The sequence below is a fragment of the Apostichopus japonicus genome, chromosome 17, assembly GCF_037975245.1.
Source record: "Apostichopus japonicus isolate 1M-3 chromosome 17, ASM3797524v1, whole genome shotgun sequence".
Taxonomy (NCBI): Eukaryota; Metazoa; Echinodermata; class Holothuroidea; order Aspidochirotida; family Stichopodidae; genus Apostichopus; species Apostichopus japonicus.
This window is the reverse complement of record NC_092577.1, coordinates 1,693,583-1,716,688: the sequence shown is the minus strand read 5'-3', so window position 1 is coordinate 1,716,688 and position 23,106 is coordinate 1,693,583. Positions and strand designations below refer to the sequence as shown.

General features: G+C 38.6%; 4 protein-coding genes across 7 annotated transcripts in view; all 4 read left to right on the top strand.

The window, feature by feature from the left end:
• LOC139984987 (uncharacterized) overlaps positions 1-4,860 on the top strand; it is a 32,085-nt gene extending 27,225 nt beyond the window's left edge. For 2 of the 3 annotated variants that reach the window (XM_071999160.1, XM_071999159.1), the window contains one exon: positions 2,720-4,860. In XM_071999160.1, coding sequence (XP_071855261.1) covers positions 2,720-4,413 — 1,694 coding nt within the window. In that variant the 3' untranslated portion in view covers positions 4,414-4,860. Of the gene's footprint in view, positions 1-1,117; positions 1,403-2,719 lie in introns of those variants that run through there. The other variant, XM_071999158.1, reaches the window with a different exon arrangement.
• The window catches only part of LOC139984984 (uncharacterized), a 29,205-nt gene extending 16,441 nt beyond the window's left edge, over positions 1-12,764 (top strand). Inside the window, exons 1-2 of one of the 2 annotated variants that reach the window (XM_071999154.1) lie at positions 8,532-8,913; positions 10,277-12,764. In XM_071999154.1, the coding sequence (XP_071855255.1) occupies positions 8,850-8,913; positions 10,277-12,285 (2,073 nt within the window). In that variant the 5' untranslated portion in view covers positions 8,532-8,849 and the 3' untranslated portion in view covers positions 12,286-12,764. Of the gene's footprint in view, positions 1-8,531; positions 8,914-10,276 lie in introns of those variants that run through there. The other variant, XM_071999155.1, reaches the window with a different exon arrangement.
• Positions 6,450-23,106, top strand: part of LOC139984999 (uncharacterized) — a 31,122-nt gene continuing 14,465 nt past the window's right edge. Inside the window, exons 1-2 of the mRNA XM_071999175.1 lie at positions 6,450-6,805; positions 18,954-20,331. Of these exons, the coding sequence (XP_071855276.1) occupies positions 6,742-6,805; positions 18,954-20,331 (1,442 nt within the window). The 5' untranslated portion in view covers positions 6,450-6,741. The remainder of the gene's footprint in view (positions 6,806-18,953; positions 20,332-23,106) is intronic.
• LOC139984985 (uncharacterized) overlaps positions 20,959-23,106 on the top strand; it is a 99,226-nt gene continuing 97,078 nt past the window's right edge. Inside the window, exon 1 of the mRNA XM_071999156.1 lies at positions 20,959-22,562. Within this exon, the coding sequence (XP_071855257.1) occupies positions 22,499-22,562 (64 nt within the window). The 5' untranslated portion in view covers positions 20,959-22,498. The remainder of the gene's footprint in view (positions 22,563-23,106) is intronic.

Genomic DNA, 23,106 nt, shown 5'->3' with positions numbered 1-23,106 from the left:
GAGATATCTGCAATTGAATTCCAGATATCTGAAACGCATATGCAGAAATTCCTGATTAAATGTTAAAATGGCGTACGTATGGAAAGCCATTTTAACATTTAATCAGGAATTTTCAGATATCTGAAATTTGAGATATCTGTAATTTAATTCGAGATGTCTGAAATTCTATTCAGATATCTGCAATTGAATTCGAGATATCTGCAATTATATTTCAGATATCTGAAATTGAATTTGAGATATCTGAAATTCTATTCAGATATCTGAAATAGTATTGCAGACATCTGAAATAGTATTGCAGATATCTCGAATTCAATTTCAGATATCTCGAATTCAATTTCAGATATCTCGAATTCAATTTCAGATATCTGAAATTCTCTGGTATTTCGAGATATCTGAAATTGATTTTAAGATATCTGCAATTATTTTTAGATATGTTAAATAAATTGGAGATATCTGTAATTTAATTTGAGATATCTGAAATTATTTGAGACATCTGAAATTCCTTATTAAAAGTTAAAACGGCTCTCCATACGCCCGACAGTTATGTATTTAAAAAGGGGCAATGATTGGTCACACAGCACGCGTCGCGTGCAGTTTGGACGTTTTCAAATTCCCCCGACTGCAGCCCGAGGTTGAGTGGGGTATGGCTATTCCCCCCCCCCATTTGCGCAGACTACTCCCCCCCCCCAATGGTAGGCCTGTAACATATTTTGGTCTAAATCGAAACACGTTTTATTCGAAAATTGATTTGGCCCAATACGATTTTGGTCCCAAAAAATTTGAGTAGCCTACGAAAAATTTCGGGTCACAAGCAATTTTCTTATAGTAATCGGGTCAGATTTTTGTGTTGTCTGTTTTTGCTCCTCTCCTATAGGGTCCTTGATAGGGACTCGAGTGTCCTTTCTGATCCCTTTTTTCTACTAAACTAAACTAAGAGTACACACATCGTTTGGTTGGTGGCCATGTTTATTCTTAACTAGCTTGTACTAACCGAGGGCGCTACTCTAAAATAATACAAGGTACAAGTTGCGGCATAGAAATTGAACTTCAAATTCTGTTTAGTAGACAATACCTATATATGTTGCCACATTAGTCAATAGATAATCCCTTTTCAGTTTGGTGCGTACGTGTGCGCAAATTCAAGAATATTATTAATATATTTGTATGGCTTAGCGCACAATAAAGTACGAATACGTTTGGGTATCGGAACAACTAAACGTTTTCCTTTTCTGGTTTAATATTACGTAGTGTAAAAATAAAACAAATTACAAGACAAAACGGATCAACCGCAAAACAAGCAGAAGATCATAAACCGAGCACTTATCCACGGGAAACATAATGTTTCAGGTCTCCGTAAAGGTGGAACCAGGGTCACCGTCTCACGATAACACTGTTAACACAGGTAGCGGTTCCGCGAATAGTCTAGTTATGTTGTATTTGAGCAACTATACAAAATAGGCCTACCAGCTGTACGCAGATTTCCCTGTAAACGTTTATCCGGAAGTTGGGATCTGAAAAAAGTAGTAGATATAATTCAGACTGGGAAAAGTGGGATAGTTTAGTTTAGTAGAAAAAAAACGATCAGGAGCTGAGGAGGGACACTGAAGTCCCCATCAAGGACCCTATAGGAGAGATAAAAAAGCTGAAGACACAAACACTCAGACCCGATTACAATTTCCAAAGCATTCTTAAACCCATTCACACTTCTTGCAAGTACAACTTTCTCAGGCAAACTGTTCCTGGGTAATGTAAAAAGTGATTTGTGTGGTGGATACAATGACATACTGTACATGTACCTTTTAAATATTGGATATCTGCCAAAAGGGAGCAAGATTTTGCTTAGTTGTCATTCACAAAAAGTTATCTCCTTCCTACCCTCTTTCCCCTGTTGGTTTCTTTCTTCTCTTCCTCCCTTGTCCACTAATCCTCTTACATCTATCTCTTTTGTGTTCACCCTGCTCACTAAAGGGTGTGAAGACTCGCACAAAAAGGAACGTCCATTGCAGGTAATCTGACCTAGTTTCGAATGAGGTGTAACAGAAGTGTTAGATAACACCATCGATCCCAGAAAATACACACACAGCTTGCTACCTTCGGTAATTAATCACTAGTGTACAGTCAATATATGCAGCTACGGTCAATTTACCCACAACACAGTGTACATAGCAGCGATGGACAACTAAGGTCTAGAAAACAGATCTCTCGTTTCTATAAGTAACTGTCTGCATTTTGTAGTGACAAGAAGAAAACTTCCCTTGCAAGCAACAGAAGGTTAACTTTTTCAGAGGGCAGTACACTGTTTGGGGCAAGTCTTCAATGCATTTATTCCATGCTGTTGACAAATGCATATACAAATAATCACAAAATTTACAAAAATCAGTCCTTGTTGATCCAATATGATATGATAACATTTTCAACAATTTTGCAATTTACATCACCTTCAACCACCAGAAAATAATTTAAACACCAATTAGATTATAATTGTGGTTACTGTAAAGTTCAAAGGTCACCTGAGGTGACCATGGGTCAAAGTACAAAAAATAGCAATAGCCTTGTGAACAATTTCATATTGATCAGTGCAAGAACATTCCTGATCACTTTCAAGTAGCAAGGTAGATAACAAATCTTATCTAATAATTCTCATTTAAGAAAAGTAGAATAAATAAAAAAGTTGGTTTCTGTTTTCATTATTTCACCTCGTTTTTGCTTCAATTTTCAGTATTGCAGGGGCTGTCCTCTGGACACATTGCTCACTCAAATCACCAAGGACATCAACAGGATGTTAAGAAGGAAGAAAAGGAGTCTGGGGAACCAGTCGATAGCTACTCATGTCATCTGTTATTCAGCGTGGAGGATGAGGCCAATGATGGAGAAACATCCTCTGGCGATACTAAACAAATTATTGGAAAACCAAACCAGATAGAGATTTGTACACTTCATAGAGGAGAGAATCGTTATGAAAGAAGTGATGGCAACAAGCTGTTTTCTCACTCTGGAAGTGTGGAAAAACATGCAAAAACACATCCAGGAGAGAAGCCCTATCAGTGCAAGTACTGTGACAAAAAGTTTGCTCAAGCTGCTAGTTTGAGGAGACATGAAAGAACACACACAGGAGAGAAGCCTTATCAGTGTAACTACTGTGACAGGATGTTTGCTGAATCTGGACAAATAGGGAGACATGAAAGAACACATACAGGAGAAAAGCCTTATCAATGTAACTACTGTGACAAAAAATTTGCCCAAGTTTCGAGTTTGAAGAGCCATGAAAGACGGCACACAGGAGAGAAGCCTTATCAGTGTAACTACTGTAAGAAAATGTTTGCTGCATCTGGAGAAATGAGGAGCCATGAAAGAACACACACAGGAGAGAAGCCATATCAGTGTAACTACTGTGAGAAAATGTTTGCTGAATCTGGAAAACTGAGGATACATGAAAGAACACACACAGGAGAGAAGCCATATGAGTGCAAGTATTGTGACAAACATTTTGCCCAATCTTCTAGTTTGAAGAGCCATGAAAGAACACATACAGGAGAGAAGCCATATCAGTGTAACTATTGTAAGAAAATGTTTGCTGAATCTGGAACAATGAGGAGACATGAAAGAAGACACACAGGAGAGAAGTCTTATCAGTGTAACTACTGTAAGAAAATGTTTGCTGAATCTGGAACATTGAGGATACATGAAAGAAGACATACAGGGGAGAAGCCTTATCAGTGTAACTACTGCGACAAAAAGTTTGATTTATCTGAAAATTTGAGTATACATGAAGTAATACATACAGGGGAGAAACCTTTTCAGTGTGAGTACTATGACAAATCATTTACCCAAGCTGGTAGTTTGAAGATCCATGAAAGAACACATACAGGAGAGAAGCCATATCAGTGTAAATACTGTGACAAAAAGTTTGCCTGTGCGGCTAATTTGAAGGCCCATGAAAGAACACATATAGGAGAGAAGTTTCATCAGTGTAAATACTGTGACAGAACACTTACCCAAGCTTCTAGTTTGAAGAGCCATGAAAGAACACACACAGGAGAGAAGCCTTATCAGTGTAACTACTGTAAGAAAATGTTTGCTGAATCTGGAACATTGAGGATACATGAAAGAACACATACAGGGGAGAAGCCATATCAGTGTAACTACTGTGACAAAAAGTTTGCCTGTGCAGCTAATTTGAAGGTCCATGAAAGAAGACATACAGGGGAGAAGCCATATCAGTGTAACTACTGTGACAAAAAGTTTGCCTGTGCGGCTAATTTGAAGGTCCATGAAAGAAGACATACAGGGGAGAAGCCATATCAGTGTAACTACTGTGACAAAAAGTTTGCACAAGCTGCTAGTTTAAAGAGCCATGAAATAAGACACACAGTTGAGAAGCCTTACAGTATCAGTGAAACTACTGTGGCATAACCTTTACCCAAGCCTCTAGTTTGAAGAGGCATGAAGGAACACATACAGGAGAGTAGCCTTATCAGTGTAACTACTGTAAGAAATTGTTTGCTCTGTCTCAAAATTTGAAGATACATGAAAGAACACATACAGAAGAGAAGCCGTATTACTTATGTGTGTAAATACTGTAAGAAAATGTTTGCTCGATCTGGAAAATTGAGTACATCTTAAAAGAACACACAGGGGAGAAGCTTGATCAGTTTATCTACTATAAGAAAATATTTGCTCTGTCTCAAAATTTGAGGACACATGAAGGAACCCACACAGGAGAGAAGCCTTATCAGTGTTACTGCTGTAAGAAATCATTTGTTGTATCTAGAGAAATGTCCATATACTCTAACTGTTACGTGTTCCAATGATGCATTCTGGGGTATATTGATACTATAAATTTGATCTACTGGCTACACACATACCTGTCAATGCCTACCTTGTATTTTTGAGTGAGTGTGTAAAAGAATGCAGTGAAAAGAAGGAGTACACCTCACATTACCTGGATTTATGCCTAGGTATAAATCAATGTTTCAGGTTACTGATCCTGACTGAACCACCCACCTCCAACTGCTGCTTCTGCTTGATAGCATGCAAACACCACTAGTTGGCTGGTTATCAACTCTGGGCCTACTTACTGTTCTTCAAGTTCATGTTGTAAAGTAAACTAAGGTAATAGCACAAAGATGTACCAAGGATTTACACAATCTGTAATACTTGGGATATGCTGAAAGGGGTTGGCAAAGCCTCGGGGTGGGGGGAGTGAGGGGGTGGTAGAATTGTATGCCTCAAGCCCCACCTATGTTGGAGCTAAAACGTTCAGTGGTGGACAATTCCAGAATTCAAAAGTATTTGTTAGCACAACCTTACAGTTGGAACGATACTATGGAGCTAATTTATAGTTTCAACTTGCATAACAAAAAAGACTCCATTTGGCCTCTAAGTCTTGCATAAGTAACTTTTTTCAACTGCCCAATGTGAGCATTGTGAAGTTAGCTAGAAACTACCCCTCACTTGTAACATTCTTATCTGACAACAACCCATCCATTAATTGAGGTTCATGCACCTCAGTCATGCAACTCAGTCCAGGGAAATTTGGAACTCCTACTGTATGTGGGCTGGGGTGGGATTAGTCCCCTAAATTTGCCAGTGATGTGCATTTTCCCCACCTCCCAAATAGCTTCCCCTTAACACTTTGCTTGCTTCCCTCTCCCTATCTCACCTCCCCAATCCCCATACAGTGGCACCTATGCAGTCAGGTTGGTGTTTGTGTGTGTCTGTGACACTTGTGTGGGTCTGCAATAACTCAATAACGGAGTGATGGATATATCTCATACTTGCTATGTTGATGTTTCATAGTGGGAAGGTGTGCCTTTCATTCTTGGACACTGACCCTATAAATTTTAATGAGGTTATGAGGTCAAACGTGATAATTTTCACGTTCCAATCGTAAGTGATATTGTAACAGAATCTTCGTTTGGACCATCTGGACTCAAAAACTTCTGGGCCCATTTTTGGGCTTGGTGGGCCGCAATGTTATTTTCACCTTGAATGTATTCTGGGACATACGCTTTGGGAAAGAATTTGTGGGGCCCAATATGTTTGGGCTCATATTTTCTTTATAGAGCAATATTAAACTCCACAACCTTAAGTCGGATGGTACCCAAACTTGTGAATTATAACTGGTTCATGTAGGCCTTCATCTTTTGAGACCATCTCGTTCATTCAGATTAAATCCAAACTTGGAGTACAGTTAGTTGTTGCATGAAGGTTTTACCTCTATGGTTGCTAGTACATTAAAGGCATTGAAGACTCGCCCCAAACCGCGTGCGGCCCTCCGAAAAAGTTAACTTTCATTGCTTGCAAGTGACATGTTTTAAATGTTGCTACAAACTGCGAAACGTGATACCCTGTTCTCTTTTATCTGGACCTGAGATATCTATGGCTGCTATGGTACACTGTGTTGTGGGTGTTGACCGTAGTTGCATGTATTGATTGTACACTAGTGTCTAATAACCGACGGTAGCACGCTTTGTGTGTATTTTCTGGGATCGATGGTGGTGTCTAACACTTCTGTTACACCTCATTCGAAACTAGGCAACTCGTTGAAACTAGGTCAGATTATGATATGATATTGGGTGGTGATATACAACACTTAAGTTCAGCCCACTTAAATAGTTAGTATACCTAACAAGGACCGTTGGCTGTTGTTGAATATTACCAAGCTTTGCAAACGTAACCGCAACGGATCAACTGCAGCACTAGTAGAAGATCACCAAGCACTTATCCACGGGAAAGAAAATGTTTCAGATATCCGTAAAGGTGGAACCAGGGTCACCATTACATGATAACACCCTTAACACAGGTAACGGTTCCGCGAATAGTCTAGTTATACAGTATTGTATAAAAAATGGCCTAGCCTATTAAACACCAGTTAGTACCGTTATGCGCTAAATAATGAAGTGATTAAGACTTCTCTAAATAGACGAGCGACGAAGCATTACTCAAAAGGTAGAACAGGATAAATAACCAAGGGTTATTATGTAAGATCAGTTTTAACTGCATGCTTAATTTATAAGTGTAACATCTTAAATAAAGACTGCTGGCCCACAATATTTTACCCCAATTTTCAAGAAGGGTGGTAAGTCTAAGCCCTGTAATTATAGGCCGGTTAGTCTCACTAGTGTTGTTTGTAAGGTCATGTAGTCTATTGTTAAAAAGTCTGTGGTCTGTCACTTCAACAGTCAGTCGTTGATCAGAGAGTCTCAAGATATCTGAAATGCATCTGCAGAAATTCCTGATTAAATGTTAAAATGGCGTACGTATGGAAGCCATTTTAACATTTAATCAGGACTTTTCAGATATCTGAAATTTGAGATATCTGTAATTTAATTCGAGATATCTGAAATTCTATTCAGATATCTAAAATTGAATTCGAGATATCTGCAATTTAATTCGAGATATCTGCAATTCTATTTCAGATACCTGAAATTGAATTTGAGATATCTGATATTCTATTCAGATATCTGAAATAGTATTGCCGATATCTGAAATAGTATTGCAGATATCTCAAATTCAATTTCAGATATCTCAAATTCAATTTCAGATATCTGAAATTCTCTGGTATTTCGAGATATTTAAAATTGATTTTAAGATATCTGCAATTATTTGTAGATATGTTAAATAGATTGGAGATATCTGTAATTTAATTTGAGATATCTGAAATTATTTGAGATATCTGAAATTCCTTATTAAAAGTTAAAACGGCTCTCCATGTGCCCAACAGTTTCAAATGTATTTTAACAAGGGGCAATGATTGGTCACACAGCACGCGTCGCGTGCAGTTTGGACGTTTTTAAATTCCCCCGACTGCAGCCCCAGGTTGAGGGGGGCATAGCTATTCCCCCCCATTTGTGCAGACTCCCCCCCCAATGGTAGGCCCGTAACATATTTTGGTCTAAATTGAAACACATTTGACTCAAAATTGATTTGGCCCAATACGATTTTGGTCCCAAAAAATTTGAGTAGCCTACGAAAAATTTCGGGTCACAAGCAATTTTCTTACAGTAATCGGGTCAGATTTTTGTGTTGTCTGTTTTTGCCCGTCTCCTATTATAGGGTCTTTGATAGGGACTTCAGTGTCCTTTCTGATCCTTTTTTTCTACTAAACTAAGAGTACACAAATCGTTTGGTTGGTGGCCATGTTTATTCTTAACTAGCCTGCACCAACCGAGGGCGCTACTCTACAATAATATAAGGTACAAGGTGCGGCATATAAATTGAATGTTTAATAGACAATACCTATATACAGTATGTTGCCACATTAGTCAATACTGTAGATTGTATGGCTTAGCGTACTTTATACAACACCTAATTATATTCCGGCCATTTGATTGGTCAAGTGCTCGTCGATTGCATGCAAAATCCGCTCTATTGCACGCTATGATGATAGAACCAGGCGTTATACTTCTTTGATAGGACTTTTTTCAATGGTAAGAGAGCAGAGAGACCTGTCTGTTCAAAACAATCTGTTGCATGAGTGCATTTTACATCCAATTATATCCAAATTTGAAGGTGTTGTATAAAACAAATAATGAATGGTTATGAGTGCAATAGTGCAAATATTTCCTTCATTGAAAGATGTGATTTGTTCCATTCAACTCGGCTGCACCTCATTGAATGGAACATTCCATCTTTCAATTCATGAAATATTTGCACTATTGCACTCATAACCATTCATTATTTGTACAATAAAGTACGAATACGTTTGGGTATCGGAACAACTAAACGTTTTCCTTTTCTGGTTTAATATTACGTAGTGTAAAAATAAAACAAATTACAAGACAAAACGGATCAACCACAAAACAAGCAGAAGATCATCAACCGAGCACTTATCCACGGGAAACAAAATGTTTCAGATCTCCGTAAAGGTGGAACCAGGGTCACCGTCTCACGATAACACTGTTAACACAGGTAGCGGTTCCGCGAATAGTCTAGTTATGTTGTATTTGAGTAACTATACAAAATAGGCCTAACAGCTGTACGCAGCATTCCCTGTAAATGTTTATCCAGAAGTTGGGATCTGAAAAAAAGGAGTAGATATAATTCAGACTAGGAAAAGTGGGATAATTTAGTTTAGTAGAAAGAAACGATCAGGAGGGACACTGAAGTCCCCATCAAGGACCCTAGTGTAGGGGAGAAAAAAAGCTGAAGACACAAACACTCAGACCCGATTACAATGTCCAAAGCATTCTTAAACCCATTCACACTACTTGCAAGTACAACTTTCTCAGGCAAACTGTTCCTGGGTAATGTAAAAAGTGATTTGTGTGGTGGATACAATGACATACTGTACATGTACCTTTTAAATATTGGATATCTCCAAAAGAGAGCAAGATTTTGCTTAGTTGTCTTGCGGAGTTGTCATTAACAGAAAGTTATCTCCTTCCTACCCTCTTTCCCCTGTTGGTTTCTTTCTTCTCTTCCTCCCTTGTCTACTTATCCTCTTACATCTATCTATTTTGTGTTCACCCTGCTCAATAAATGGTGTGAAGACTAGCATAAAAAGGAACGTCTATTGCAGGTAATCTGACCTAGTTTCGAATGAGGTGTAACAGAAGTGTTAGGCACCACCATCGATTCCAGAAAATACACACACAGCTTGCTATCTTCGGTAATGAGACACTACAGTATATAGTGTACAGTCAATATATGCAGAGCTACGGTCAATACCAACACAACACAGTGTACATAGCAGCGATGGACATCTAAGGTCTAGAAAACAGATAACAAGATATCTCGTTTCTATAAGTAACTGTCTGCATTTTGTAGTGACAAGAAGAAAACTTCCCTTGCAAGCAACAGAAAGTTAACTTTTTTTTTCAGAGGGCAGTACACTGTTTGGGGCAAGTCTTCAATGCATTTAATCCATTCTGCTGTTGACAAATGCATATACAAATAATCACAAAATTTACAAAAATCAGTCCTTGTTGATCCAATATGATATGATAACATTTTCAACAATTTTGCAATTTACATCACCTTCAACCACCAGAAAATAATTTAAACACCAAAACAATTATAATTGTGGTTACTGTAAAGTTCAAAGGTCATCTGAGGTGACCATGGGTCAAAGTACAAAAATAACTTTGTGAACAATTTCATATTGATCAGTGCAAGAACCTTCCTGATCACTTTCAAATATATTTAGCAAGGTAGATATCAAATCTGATCTGCAGTCCTAAATGTAATAATTCTCATTTAATAAAAGTAGAATAAATAAAAAAGTTGGTTTATGTTTTCATTATTTCACCTTGTGTTTTGCTTCAATTTTCAGTATCGCAGGGACTGTCCTCTGGACACATTGCTCACTCACATCACCAAGGACATCAACAGGATGTTAAGAAGGAAGGAAAGGAGTCTGGGGAACCAGTTGATAGCTACTCATGTCATGTTTTATTCAGCCTGGAGGATGAGGCCAATGATGGGGAAACATCCTCTGGCAAAACTAATCAAATAATTGGAAAACCAAACCTTACAGATTTTTTTACACTTCACAGAGGTGAGAATCCTGATGAAAGAAGTGATGGCAACAAGCTGTTTTCTCACTCTGGAAGTGTGGAAAAACATGAAAACACACATGCAGGAGAGAAGCCTTATCAGTGCAAGTACTGTGACAAAAAGTTTGCTCAAGCTGCTAGTTTGAGGAGACATGAAAGAACACATACAGGGGAGAAGCCTTATCAATGTAACTACTGTGACAAAAATTTTGCCCAAGTTTATAGTTTGAAGAGCCATGAAAGACGGCACACAGGAGAGAAGCCTCATCAGTGTAAATACTGTGAAAAAATGTTTGCTGAATCTGGAAAACTGAGGATACATGAAAGAACACACACAGGAGAGAAGCCTTATCAGTGTAAGTACTGTGACAAACATTTTGCCCAATCCTCTAGTTTGAAGAGCCATGAAAGAACACATACAGGAGAGAAGCCATATCAGTGTAACTATTGTAAGAAAATGTTTGCTGAATCTGGAACAATGAGGAGACATGAAAGAAGACACACAGGAGAGAAGCCATATCAGTGTAACTATTGTAAGAAAATGTTTGCTGAATCTAGAACAATGAGGAGACATGAAAGAAGACACACAGGAGAGAAGTCTTATCAGTGTAACTACTGTGACAAAAAGTTTGATTTATCAGAAAATGTGCGTATACATGAAGTAATACATACAGGGGAGAAACCTTATCAGTGTGAGTACTGTGACAAATCATATACCAAAGCTGGTAGTTTGAAGATCCACAAAAGAACACATACAGGAGAGAAGCCATATCATTGTAAATACTGTGACAAAAAGTTTGCCTGTTCGGCTAATTTGAAGGTCCATGAAAGAACACATACAGGAGAGAAGTTTTATCAGTGTAACTACTGTGACAAAAAGTTTGCCCAAGCTTCTAGTTTGAAGAGCCATGAAAGAACACACACAGGAGAGAAGCCTTATCAGTGTAACTACTGTAAGAAAATGTTTGCTGAATCTGGAACATTGAAGATACATGAAAGAACACATACAGGGGAGAAGCCATATCAGTGTAACTACTGTGACAAAAAATTTGCCTGTGCAGCTAATTTGAAGAGCCATGAAAGAACACATACAGGAGAGAAGCCTTATCAGTGTAACTATTGTAAAAAAATGTTTGCTGAATCTAGAACAATGAGGAGACATGAAAGAAGACACACAGGAGAGAAGTCTTATCAGTGTAAATACTATAACAAAAAGTTTGATTTATCTGAAAATGTTAGTATACATGAAGTAATACATACAGGGGAGAAACCTTATCAGTGTGAGTACTGTGACAAACCATTTACCAAAGCTGGTAGTTTGAAGATCCACGAAAGAACACATACAGGAGAGAAGCCATATCAGTGTAAATACTGTGACAGAAAGTTTGCCTGTGCGGCTAATTTGAAGGTCCATGAAAGAACACATACAGGAGAGAAGTTTTATCAGTGTAACTACTGTGACAAAAAGTTTGCCCAAGCTTCTAGTTTGAAGAGCCATGAAAGAACACACACAGGAGAGAAGCCTTATCAGTGTAACTACTGTAAGAAAATGTTTGCTCTGTCTCAAAATTTGAAGATACATGAAAGAACACATACAGGGGAGAAGCCATATCGGTGTAACTACTGTGACAAAAAGTTTGCCTGTGCAGCTAATTTGAAGAGGCATGAAAGAACACATACAGGGGAGAAGCCTTATCAGTGTAGCTACTGTGACAAAAAGTTTGTCCAAGCTGCTAGTTTAAAGAGCCATGAAATAAGACACACAGTTGAGAAGCCTTATCAGTGAAACTACTGTGGCATAAACCTTTACCCAAGCCTCTAGTTTGAAGCGCCATGAAAGAACACACACAGGAGAGTAGCCTTATCAGTGTAGCTACTGTAAGAAATTGTTTGCTCTGTCTCAAAATTTGAAGATACATGAAAGAACACCTACAGAAGAGAAGCCGTATTACTTATGTGTGTAAATATTGTGAGAAAATGTTTGCTCGATCTGGAAAATTGAGTACATCTTAAAAGAACACACAGGGGAGAAGCTTGATCAGTTTATCTACTATATAAGAAAATATTTGCTCTGTCTCAAAATTTGATGACACACGAAGGAACCCACATAGAAGAGAAGCCTTATCAGTGTTACTGCTGTAAGAAATCGTTTGTTGTATCTAGAGAAATGTCCATATACTCTAACTGTTAAGACTGTTAAGTCTTCCAATGATGCATTCTGGGGTATATTGATATTATAAATTTGATCTACTGTATACTCACATACCTGTCAATGCCTACCTTGTATTTTTGAGTGAGTGTGTAAAAGGAATGCAGTGAAAAGGAGGAGTACACCTCACATTACCTGGATCTATGCCTAGGTATAAATCAATGTTTCAGGTTACTGATCCTGACTGAACCACCCACCTTCAACTGCTGCTTATGCTTGATAGCATGCAAACACCACTAGTTGGCTGGTTATCAACTCTGGGCCTACCAACATTCTTCAATTTTGCACAACCTTGCATTTGGAACGATACTATGGAGCTAATTTATAGTTTCAACTTGCATAACAAAAAAACTCCATTTGGCCTCTAAGTCTTGCATTACTGTAACTATTTTCAACTGCCCAATGTGAGCCTTGTGAAGTTAGCTAGAAAATACCCCTCACTTGTAACATTCTTATCTGACAACAACTCATCCATTAATTGAGGTTCATGCACCTCAGTCATGCAACTCAGTCCAGGGAAATTTGGAATCCCTACGTGGGCTGGGGTGGGAGTCGTCCCCTAAATTTGCCAGTGATGTGCATTTTCCCCACCTCCCAAATGGCTTCCCCTTAACACTTTGCTTGCTTCTCTCTCCCTATCTCACCTCCCCAATCCCCATACAGTGGAACTGATGCAATCAGATTGGTGTTTGTGTGTGTCTGTGACACTTGTGTGGGTCTGCAATAACTCAACAACGGAGTGATGGATATATCTCATACTTGCTATGTTGATGTTTCATAGTGGGAAGGTGTGCCTTTCATTCTTGGACACTGACCTTATAAATTTTAATGAGGTTATGAGGTCAAACGTGATAATTTTCACATTCCAATCGTAAGTGATATTGTAACAGAATCTTCGTTTGGACCATCTGGACTCAAAAAACTTCCGGGCCCATTTTTGGGCTGGGTGGGCCGAAATGTTATTCACCTCAAATGTATTCTGGGATATACGCTTTGGGCAAGAATTTGTGGGGCCCAATATGTTCGGGCTCATATTTTCTTTATAGTGCAATAACTCCACAACCTTAAGTCGGATGGTACCCAAACTTGTGAATTATAACTGGTTCATGTAGGCCTTCATCTTTTGAGACCATCTTGTCATTCAGATTAAATCCAAACTTGGAGTACAGTTAGTTGTTGCATGAAGGTTTTACCTCTATGGTTGCTGGTACATTAAAGGCATTGAAGACTCGCCCCAAACCGCGTGCGGCCCTCTGAAAAAGTTAACTTTTCATTGCTTGCAAGTCACGTTTTTTTAATGCTGCTACAAACTGCGAAACGTGATACCCTGTTCTCTTTTATCTGGACCTGAGATGTCTATGGCTGCTATGTACACTGTGTTGTGGGTGTTGACCGTAGCTGCATGTATTGATTGTACACTAGTGTCTAATTACCGACGATAGCACGCTTTGTGTGTATTTTCTGGGATCGATGGTGGTGTCTAACACTTCTGTTACACCTCATTCGAAACTAGGTCAGATTACAGCAATCAGACGTTTCGTTGTTCGCAATTCTTCACGATATATTGGGTGATGACATACAATAGGCCTACTTAAATTCAGCCCACTTAAATAGTTAGTGTACCTAACAGGGACCGTTGGCTGTTGTTGAATATTAGCAAGCTTTGCAAACGAAATCGCAACGGATCAACTGCAAAACTAGTAGAAGATCATCAAGAACTTATCAACGGGAAAGAAAATGTTTCAGATATCCGTAAAGGTGGAACCAGGGTCACCATTACATAACACCTTTAACACAGGTAACGGTTCCGCGAATAGTCTAGTTATATTGTATAAAAAATGGCCTAGCCTATTAAACACCAGTTAGTACCGTTATGCGCTAAATAATGAAGTGATTAAGACTTCTCTAAATAGATGAGCGACGAAGCATTACTCAAAAGGTAGAACAGTGTAAATAACCAAGGGTTATAATGTAAGATCAGTTTTAACTACATACTTAATTTATAAGTGTAACATCTTATATTTATAAAGACTGCAGGCCCACTATATTTTACCCCAATTTTCAAGAAGGGTGATAAGTCTAAGCCCTGTAATTATAGGCCGGTTAGTCTCAATAGTGTTGTTTGTAAGGTCATGGAGTCTATTGTTAAAAAGTCTATGGTCTGTCACTTCAACAGTCAGTCTTTGATCAGAGAGTCTCAACATGGCTTTTGTCAAAAAAGGTCTTGTCTCACTAGTATCCTTGAGTTTATGGAAGATGTAACAAACTCACTAAATAGGCAGAAGTCTGTAGATGTTGTGTTTCTGGATTTCCAGAAGGCCTTTGATAAAGTTCCTCACCAGCGTCTTTTACTTAGGCTGAAGAGCATGGGTGTCAATGGGAATTTACTGTCTTGGATCGGGAATTTGCTTGGTAATACTGTACAGAAGGGAACAGAGGGTGGTTATTAAAGGCTGTGCTTCTTCTTGGCAGAACGTTACTAGTGGGGTTCCACAAGGGTCTGTATTGGGTCCCTTGTGGTTTGTTGCCTATATACATGACATCGACTAAAATATTTTGTGTACAGCTAAGAAGTTTGCTGATGACACCAAATTGTATTCTGAGGTCTCTTCCAAAGTGATTCTGAGAAACTTCAAACAGATTTAGAAAAGGTTTTTTTTTCTGGTCTCAGGGGTGGCAAATGCTCTTTAATATTGATAAATGCAAGGTAATGCACATTGGTAGTAGTAACCAAAAGTTTACTTACAATCTTAATGGTGTGGAGTTACAGGAGATCTCTGTTGAAAGAGACCTAGGTATCTACATTGACTCATCTCTGCAACCTTCTAAGCATTGTCTTGAAGCTGCTAAAAGAGGTAATAGGGTTTTAGGTATGATCAAGAGGAACTTCACTTTTCTGAAAGAGGACATCGTAGTTAGGCTTTATAAGCAGTTGGTTAGGCCTCATCTGGAGTATGCTGTGCAGGCTTGGAACCCATATTTTGCTAAGGATAAGAATTTTGCTCGGAAAAGGTCCAGAGGAGGGCTACTAGGATGATTAGTTCCTTAAAGAGTGTTCCTTATTATAGGCGGTTACAACTGTTGAATCTCACCACACTGGAGCTTAGGAGGTTACGTGGGGACTTGATCCAGGTTTTCAAGATTGTGTATGGTTTTGACAATTTATCTTTCACTGACTTTTTTGTGATGCTAATAGTAGTTGTAACAGAGATCATTGTCTTAAACTCCAAAAGTCACAAAGTAGGATTAATATTCTGCATAACTTTTTTTCTAATAGGGTTTTGAATGAGTGAAATGGTTTGCCTAAGAAAGTTGTACTTACAAGTAGTGTCAATGGGTTTAAGAATGCATTGGACAAGCACTTTAAGCATTGTAATCGGGTCTGAGTGTTTGTGTCTTCAGATTTTTTTTTCTCTCTCTATAGGGTCCTTGATGGGGACTTAAGTGTCCCTCCTGATCCTTTTTTCTACTAAACTAAACTATTGAAATAACAAACGACTGTATTCAATTGTAAAGTTAACTCTCACCCTTAACCTTTATCCCTCATTTGCATAGCCGAACTGCTAAGACGATAAAGGAATGATGCCCTTTATTTTTGTAACAATAGTTTAATCTCTATGTTCATTGATGCATGTAAGCAGTCGGCGAGCCCTGGCTGGCTTGTAGAGAAAGCTGGTTGAGTTGGCCAAGAGGTGTTACTGTAGATAGTACGTTGATTAAATATACTGTATGTCATGCACGAATCCAGTGTTGTACATAGTACTCTTGATTAAATATATGTTACGCATGAATCCAGTGTTGTACATACAGTAGTACTTTTGATTAAATATTTGTTACGCAGAGTTCACAGTGTTGTACCTGTACATAGTATAATTTTGTATCCTTCCGGACTCTACATTTACCGTAATCGGCCTTGCTTACATAAGAAAACATGACCAGATACAGTATCGTATTTTTGTTTTCCAGGGACTGTGCAGTCACTGGATTCCACGATATAATGTCTCCAGATGAAAAATGTTCACAGAAATGACCACACATTTAACAAACTTTCCTTGGAATCGACTTGAATCTATAAATAGGCTACATATTCAATGGTTTTACACACCGCTTCAATATATGATAAAACTTAACAAGCGTTGAACTTTTGTAAAATTTGACTTTACGGATCTCAGATCATCTAAATTTCAAGGGCAATATTTTACATGGAAAACAACTCTTTGAATTGTTTAATAAGCACTTACCCTCCAAGGTTTTCTTTTTGACATCAATTCGCAATTTACATCTAGGGAAAAAATCCTAAGGTGTTCTAGACTCAAGCATTTGAACATCATCCTGGAAACCAAGTGCAACAAACACCCAAAAAGGCCCTCAAAACTCCACTTTTCCTGTAAACGTATCGTGTAACCCTTAATCTCTTTATGGAGTGTGGAAGGAGGATGGGATATATTGGTTGGATAAAATTGTTCCATTTTTTTAGAATTCTCTGGAGACAATGTGGAACTAACTATTAAGTGAAAAATATTGCACTCTACTAATTGAAAAGCACATCTCAATAACCTTGTTGACAATTTCACATCAGTGCAAGAACCTCCCTGATCACTTAAAAATAGCAAGACCTTGTTGACATAGGCGTACGGGACCATTCCGGTTTGGGGGTTGGGGGGGGCAGAAACTTTTGTGCCAGAAATTTCCCATGACACTATCTAAGCGTAGAGCCACCATCGGTTGGCGCGTAGCGTACAAGAATTTTTTGGGCAAATATGCCTCTCAGATTGCTGGAAATGGCACTTCTGAGACCTTGCAAGTTGCAAGTTGCATCTAAACATTCTTTATTTTATAATCTCACGTTTAAAATTTACACTTCCCCAAAAATTTGGTAAATAAGAAGAAGAAAAAATGGTAACATCACTTTGACGGGGAAAACTAGGACAGTATATTTTTTAACTCCTATATTTAGTTACAGTATTTATTATTTTAACACAGTACTCATCTACCCCCAGAAAAACATACATTGTTCAACGACACGTAGGCGGGAAAATGTCGCTTTGTCGGGTGAGACTCTAATTTGTCTCACAAAAAAGTATAAAAAATAACATAGAATATGATAAACCTGTACTGTTAGGCTTGTAGGCATTCACCATCCACCCCCCCCCCCCACCATCAATGAGAAAGAAAATGTTTCTTATATACACTCATGTCTAGGATGTCCAGGTATACATTTAGCTAGTTAGAAAAAATGTTTACTCCGTTTTTTTTAACTTGACTGCTAATCTCCATGCATGCTTGTCACCACGATTGTGAGCGGCGTTTATGGCAAGCCATGTGGGACAAACACCGCATAATATATCCGCGTATTAATTCGAATATATACGCGTATTAATTCGAATATACACGTGTTGTAGCCTACATGTGTAAAGTTTCGCTTTTTGAAGCGATCTCGCGAGCCCGCCAAAACATTTATCGTTGGTATATGTACACAGCAAGAGCGGAAATGTTTTTTTCATGTATATTCTAATTAATCCGTGCATATATTGGATTTAATTCCCATATGTATTTTATTTAATACATGTATATATTCGAATTAATACGTGTATATACTCGAATTAATACGTGTGTATATTCGAATTAATACGTGTATATATTCGAATTAATACGTGTATATATATTAGAATTAATACGCGGGTATATTTAAGCCATAAGATTGGCTAAAAATATATACGCGTATATATTCCAATTAATACGCGTATAAATTCCAATTAATACACGGATATATTATGCAGTGTTTGTCCCACGTGGCTTGCCATAGGCGTTCTCTGTTAATAATTTTGGGCGATAGTGCAAAAAGCTTGGTAGCCCAGATGAGCTGCCCTTACGGTGGTGTTACAAGGAAATGTTCGGGCATCATGATGCTAAATAAAGAAAATCATGAGGCCTATATTAGTGTCACAAAACAAATAACACAGAATGCTCTCCACGGAATTTTTGGGGCAAAAATATTCATGAAAAAGATTCGGGCAAGCTACTACATATTTATATATATATTTTTTTCTCCTCTTAGGCTGCCCAAATTTTTCAGGACTTTTGCCCCCCCCCCCCCCGCCTCGTATGCCTATGCTTGTTGAGAGCAAATCTTGTCTGTTCTGTAGTGGTAAATGAAATATTCTCATTTATGAAAAGAAGAATTACTAAAACAGTTGGATTCTGTTGTCACAATTTTGTGTTTCGTGTTTTGCTTCAATTCTCAGTATATCAGGGACTGTCCTCTGGACACATTGCTCACTCACACCACCAAGGACATCAACAGGATGTTAAGAAGGAAGAAAAGGAGTCTGTGGAACCAGTTGATAGCTACTCATGTCATGTTTTATTCAGTCTGGAGGATGAGGCCAGTAATGGAGAAACATCCTCTGGCGATACTAAACAAATAAAAGGGAATCCAAAACAGACAGAGATTTGTACACTTCATAGAAGAGAGAATCCTGACAACAGTATTGGTAGCAACAAGCTGTTTACTCACACTGGAAGTGTGGAAAAACATGAAAAAACATATGCAGGAGAGAGGTCCTATCAGTGTAAATACTGTGACAAAAAGTATACCCGCGCTGAGAACTTGAAGAGGCATGTAAGAACACATACAGGAGAGAAACCTTATCAGTGTAGTTACTGTAAGAAAATGTTTGCTTCTTCTGGACAAATGAGGGAACATGAAAGAACACATACAGGAGAGAAGCCTTATCAGTGCAACTACTGTGACAAAAAGTATGCCAAAGCCTCTAGTTTGAAGGTACATAAAAGAACACATACAGGAGAGAAACCTTATCAGTGTAGTTACTGTGAGACAACGTTTGCATACTCTGGACAATTGAAGTTACATGAAAGAACGCACACAGGAGAGAAGCCTTATCAGTGCAACTACTGTAAGACAATGTTTGCTTATTCTGGACAGTTGAAGATACATGAAAGAACACACACAGGAGAGAAGCCTTACCATTGTAACTACTGTGACAAAAAGTTTCCTGAATCTGGACAAATGAGGACACATGAAAGAACACACACAGGAGAGAAGCCTTATCAGTGCAAATACTGTGACAAATCGTATGCTTACTCTGCACAAACAAAGATACATGAAAGAACACACACAGGAATGAAGCCTTATCAGTGTAACTACTGTGACAAAACGTTTTCCAAAGCTTCTGATATGAAGAGGCATGTAAGAACACATACAGGAGAGAAGCCTTATCAGTGTAACTACTGTGGGAAAATGTTTGCTCACACTGGACAATTGAAGATACATGAAAGAACACACACAGGAGAGAAGCCTTATCAGTGTAACTACTGTGACAAAAAGTTTGCTGTATCTGGACAAATGCGGACACATGAAAGAACACACACAGGAGAGAAGCCTTATCAGTGTAACTACTGTGAGACAATGTTTGCTCACTCTGGACAATTGAAGATACATGAAAGAACACACACAGGAGAGAAGCCTTATCAGTGTAACTACTGTGACAAAAAGTTTGCCAAAGCCTCTAGTTTGAAGGTACATGAAAGAACACATACAGGAGAGAAACCTTATCAGTGTAATTACTGTGAGACAACGTTTGCTTACTCTGGACAATTGAAGTTACATGAAAGAACGCACACAGGAGAGAAGCCTTATAAGTGTAACTACTGTGACAAAAAGTTTGCTGGATCTGGGAAAATGAGGATACATGAAAGAAAACACAGGGGAGAAGCCTTATAAGTGTAACTATTGTAAGAAAATGTTTGCTTATTCTGGACAAATGAGGATACATGAAAGAACACTCACAGGAGAGAAGCCTTATGAGTGTAACTACTGTGAGAAAATGTCTTCCAATGATGCATTCTGGGGTATATTGATACTATAAATTTGATCTACTGGACACACACATACCTGTCAATGCCTATCTTGTATTTTTGAGTGAGTGTGTAAAAGAATGCAGTGAAAAGGAGGAGTACACCTCACATTACCTGGATCTATGCCTAGGTATAAATCAATGTTTCAGGTTACTGATCCTGACTGAACCACCCACCTCCAACTGCTGCTTCTGCTTGATAGCATGCAAACACCACTAGTTGGCTGGTTATAAACTCTGGGCCTACTTACTGTTCTTCAAGTTCATGTTGTAAAGTAAACTAAGGTAATAGCACAAAGATGTACCAAGGATTTACACAATCTGTAATACTTGGGATATGCTGAAAGGGGTTGGCAAAGCCTCGGGGTGGGGGGAGTGAGGGGGTGGTAGAATTGTATGCCTCAAGCCCCACCTATGTTGGAGCTAAAACGTTCAGTGGTGGACAATTCCAGAATTCAAAAGTATTTGTTAGCACAACCTTACAGTTGGAACGATACTATGGAGCTAATTTATAGTTTCAACTTGCATAACAAAAAAACTCCATTTGGCCTCTAAGTCTTGCATAAGTAACTTTTTTCAACTGCCCAATGTGAGCATTGTGAAGTTAGCTAGAAACTACCCCTCACTTGTAACATTCTTATCTGACAACAACCCATCCATTAATTGAGGTTCATGCACCTCAGTCATGCAACTCAGTCCAGGGAAATTTGGAACTCCTACTGTATGTGGGCTGGGGTGGGATTAGTCCCCTAAATTTGCCAGTGATGTGCGTTTTCCCCACCTCCCAAATAGCTTCCCCTTAACACTTTGCTTGCTTCCCTCTCCCTGTCTCACCTCCCCAATCCCCATACAGTGGCACCTATGCAGTCAGGTTGGTGTTTGTGTGTGTCTGTGACACTTGTGTGGGTCTGCAATAACTCAACAACGGAGTGATGGATATATCTCATACTTGCTATGTTGATGTTTCATAGTGGGAAGGTGTGCCTTTCATTCTTGGACACTGACCCTATAAATTTTAATGAGGTTATGAGGTCAAACGTGATAATTTTCACGTTCCAATCGTAAGTGATATTGTAACAGAATCTTCGTTTGGACCATCTGGACTCAAAAACTTCTGGGCCCATTTTTGGGCTTGGTGGGCCGCAATGTTATTTTCACCTTGAATGTATTCTGGGACATACGCTTTGGGAAAGAATTTGTGGGGCCCAATATGTTTGGGCTCATATTTTCTTTATAGAGCAATATTAAACTCCACAACCTTAAGTCGGATGGTACCCAAACTTGTGAATTATAACTGGTTCATGTAGGCCTTCATCTTTTGAGACCATCTCGTTCATTCAGATTAAATCCAAACTTGGAGTACAGTTAGTTGTTGCATGAAGGTTTTACCTCTATGGTTGCTAGTACATTAAAGGCATTGAAGACTCGCCCCAAACCGCGTGCGGCCCTCCGAAAAAGTTAACTTTCATTGCTTGCAAGTGACATGTTTTAAATGTTGCTACAAACTGCGAAACGTGATACCCTGTTCTCTTTTATCTGGACCTGAGATATCTATGGCTGCTATGGTACACTGTGTTGTGGGTGTTGACCGTAGCTGCATGTATTGATTGTACACTAGTGTCTAATAACCGACGGTAGCACGCTTTGTGTGTATTTTCTGGGATCGATGGTGGTGTCTAACACTTCTGTTACACCTCATTCGAAACTAGGCAACTCGTTGAAACTAGGTCAGATTATGATATGATATTGGGTGGTGATATACAACACTTAAGTTCAGCCCACTTAAATAGTTAGTATACCTAACAAGGACCGTTGGCTGTTGTTGAATATTACCAAGCTTTGCAAACGTAACCGCAACGGATCAACTGCAGCACTAGTAGAAGATCACCAAGCACTTATCCACGGGAAAGAAAATGTTTCAGATATCCGTAAAGGTGGAACCAGGGTCACCATTACATGATAACACCCTTAACACAGGTAACGGTTCCGCGAATAGTCTAGTTATACAGTATTGTATAAAAAATGGCCTAGCCTATTAAACACCAGTTAGTACCGTTATGCGCTAAATAATGAAGTGATTAAGACTTCTCTAAATAGACGAGCGACGAAGCATTACTCAAAAGGTAGAACAGGATAAATAACCAAGGGTTATTATGTAAGATCAGTTTTAACTGCATGCTTAATTTATAAGTGTAACATCTTAAATAAAGACTGCTGGCCCACAATATTTTACCCCAATTTTCAAGAAGGGTGGTAAGTCTAAGCCCTGTAATTATAGGCCGGTTAGTCTCACTAGTGTTGTTTGTAAGGTCATGTAGTCTATTGTTAAAAAGTCTGTGGTCTGTCACTTCAACAGTCAGTCGTTGATCAGAGAGTCTCAAGATATCTGAAATGCATCTGCAGAAATTCCTGATTAAATGTTAAAATGGCGTACGTATGGAAGCCATTTTAACATTTAATCAGGACTTTTCAGATATCTGAAATTTGAGATATCTGTAATTTAATTCGAGATATCTGAAAT